This window comes from Amphimedon queenslandica, unplaced genomic scaffold (genome assembly GCF_000090795.2).
Source record: "Amphimedon queenslandica unplaced genomic scaffold, v1.1 AMPQUscaffold_7185_Cont20862, whole genome shotgun sequence".
Classification (NCBI taxonomy): domain Eukaryota; kingdom Metazoa; phylum Porifera; class Demospongiae; order Haplosclerida; family Niphatidae; genus Amphimedon; species Amphimedon queenslandica.
Window position 1 is genome coordinate 1 of NW_003552529.1, and position 1,585 is coordinate 1,585.

Consider the following 1,585-nt stretch of genomic DNA (forward strand, 5'->3'; position numbering starts at 1 on the left):
GCTTCAAGGGGTATCAGGATTCCACCCTTTGTATTTTAATGCATCTCTAACTGAGATATCCGAATCATTTTCAAATATTTTATTGTAAAATATTTTATTGTAAAATATTTCCTCATATTCCTCAATGACTGGTTCAGCATTAACGAGATTGTATTGCCCAGTACTATTAGTATCCATATATTCTGACTCATTACTATAATATCCTTTAAGGACTTTTGTAAAGCACTTGCTTGGATCACGAGCCAGAGTCCAGATTGGGTTAACCCGAGGCCCACGGGTTGTTTGCAAGTTTTCAGGTGACTCATGTATCCAGTAGGCACCAGTTTCTACCTGGACTCCCATTAAACTTGCATTTCTCATTCTTCCTCCAATTCTCTCGCTGTTAGCTTCCAGTATTTTGATATTAGTTATCCCACTGTCGTGCAGTGTTCTCGCAGCAGTGATGCCAGCCATACCAGCTCCAAGTATCAGGACTTCAGCATCTTTTTTAGCAGGACATTTCAGAGAAACAACTCCTTCAGCTACAAGAAATAATAGCGCAATCGAGAACATCTTCATCCTCTTGTCAATAGCTAGGCGGATGGGGCGCGACTAATTAACTTTCACGGTTTAATACTGAGCTATGAATAATCATTTATTCAATGGGTTATAATAGGAGCCCACTACTACTCATGCATGCATGGAATCATCAGCCAGTAATTCTGTTGCTAGAGGCAGCAACACTAACTCCATGAAATTGCTGATGATATATCTTGTGTTCAGTTTCTCATTCACTCAGTGTGGTGGTGATAAAATCGTGGACAATCAAGATGGTGAATTTTATCAAAGAAAGTAATATACATGTATATGCCCACAAATTTAATGCAGTGACATTAAACTACCTTAAGGAGACAATTATTAGCATGTACTTATTTTAGCGGTTTTCATGAAACTAACATTTGGCTGGTACTTAATTTAGCGTTTTTGATCATTTGGTATTAATAACTACTAGAAGAATGTAAAACATTAAAGGGACGAGCCTAAGTAAGCTATGGATCTGATTGTGCTATGATCTACATGTATGAGCAAGCAAAGCAATTGCACAAGTCTAAATACCGTACTGAGATCTTGTTCAGCCCAAACGCAACCGTCAAAAATTCCTTTTAGAAAGGGAAGTTTTACTTGCAGAGGACCGCCCACGCACTTCCGTAATGGCGATTTGCTTATTTATGACAAAATAATCTTTAAAAAAGAATATAAAATTAATTCATGATGCTATGAATTAATAATGAAGAACACATGTTGTAAAAATGAATACATTTACAGCAGACATCTTACCGTGGCTCAGCCTCTAGTAGTTCAAGGTCAGTGAGAAGATATCTATGATAGGTACAGCTGTTTGTGGATCATTTTAAAAGCTAGAACAATCCTGTCTTTTGAATGCTACAATTGCAATACTTGTGTTATAAATATAAAAAGTTGTGCTCCATAACATATTGCATTTTCACAACTGTCTTAAGAATATTGCAATTTATATATCAAAATATAAAACGGTCGAGTTAGTCTAACATAAATTCACTGTCAAGCAATGAATTGCTCTCTAGGT

The 1,585-nt window shown here is 36.4% G+C and overlaps 1 protein-coding gene across 1 annotated transcript; it reads right to left on the reverse strand.

Moving 5' to 3' along the window:
- Positions 1-3: 3 nt before the first annotated feature.
- Positions 4-572, reverse strand: LOC109591805 (polyamine oxidase-like). The gene has a single exon (XM_020007447.1). It carries the CDS (start codon positions 556-558, stop codon positions 4-6), a length of 555 nt encoding a protein of 184 aa, XP_019863006.1. The 5' UTR covers positions 559-572.
- Between the last annotated feature and the right edge of the window lie 1,013 nt (positions 573-1,585).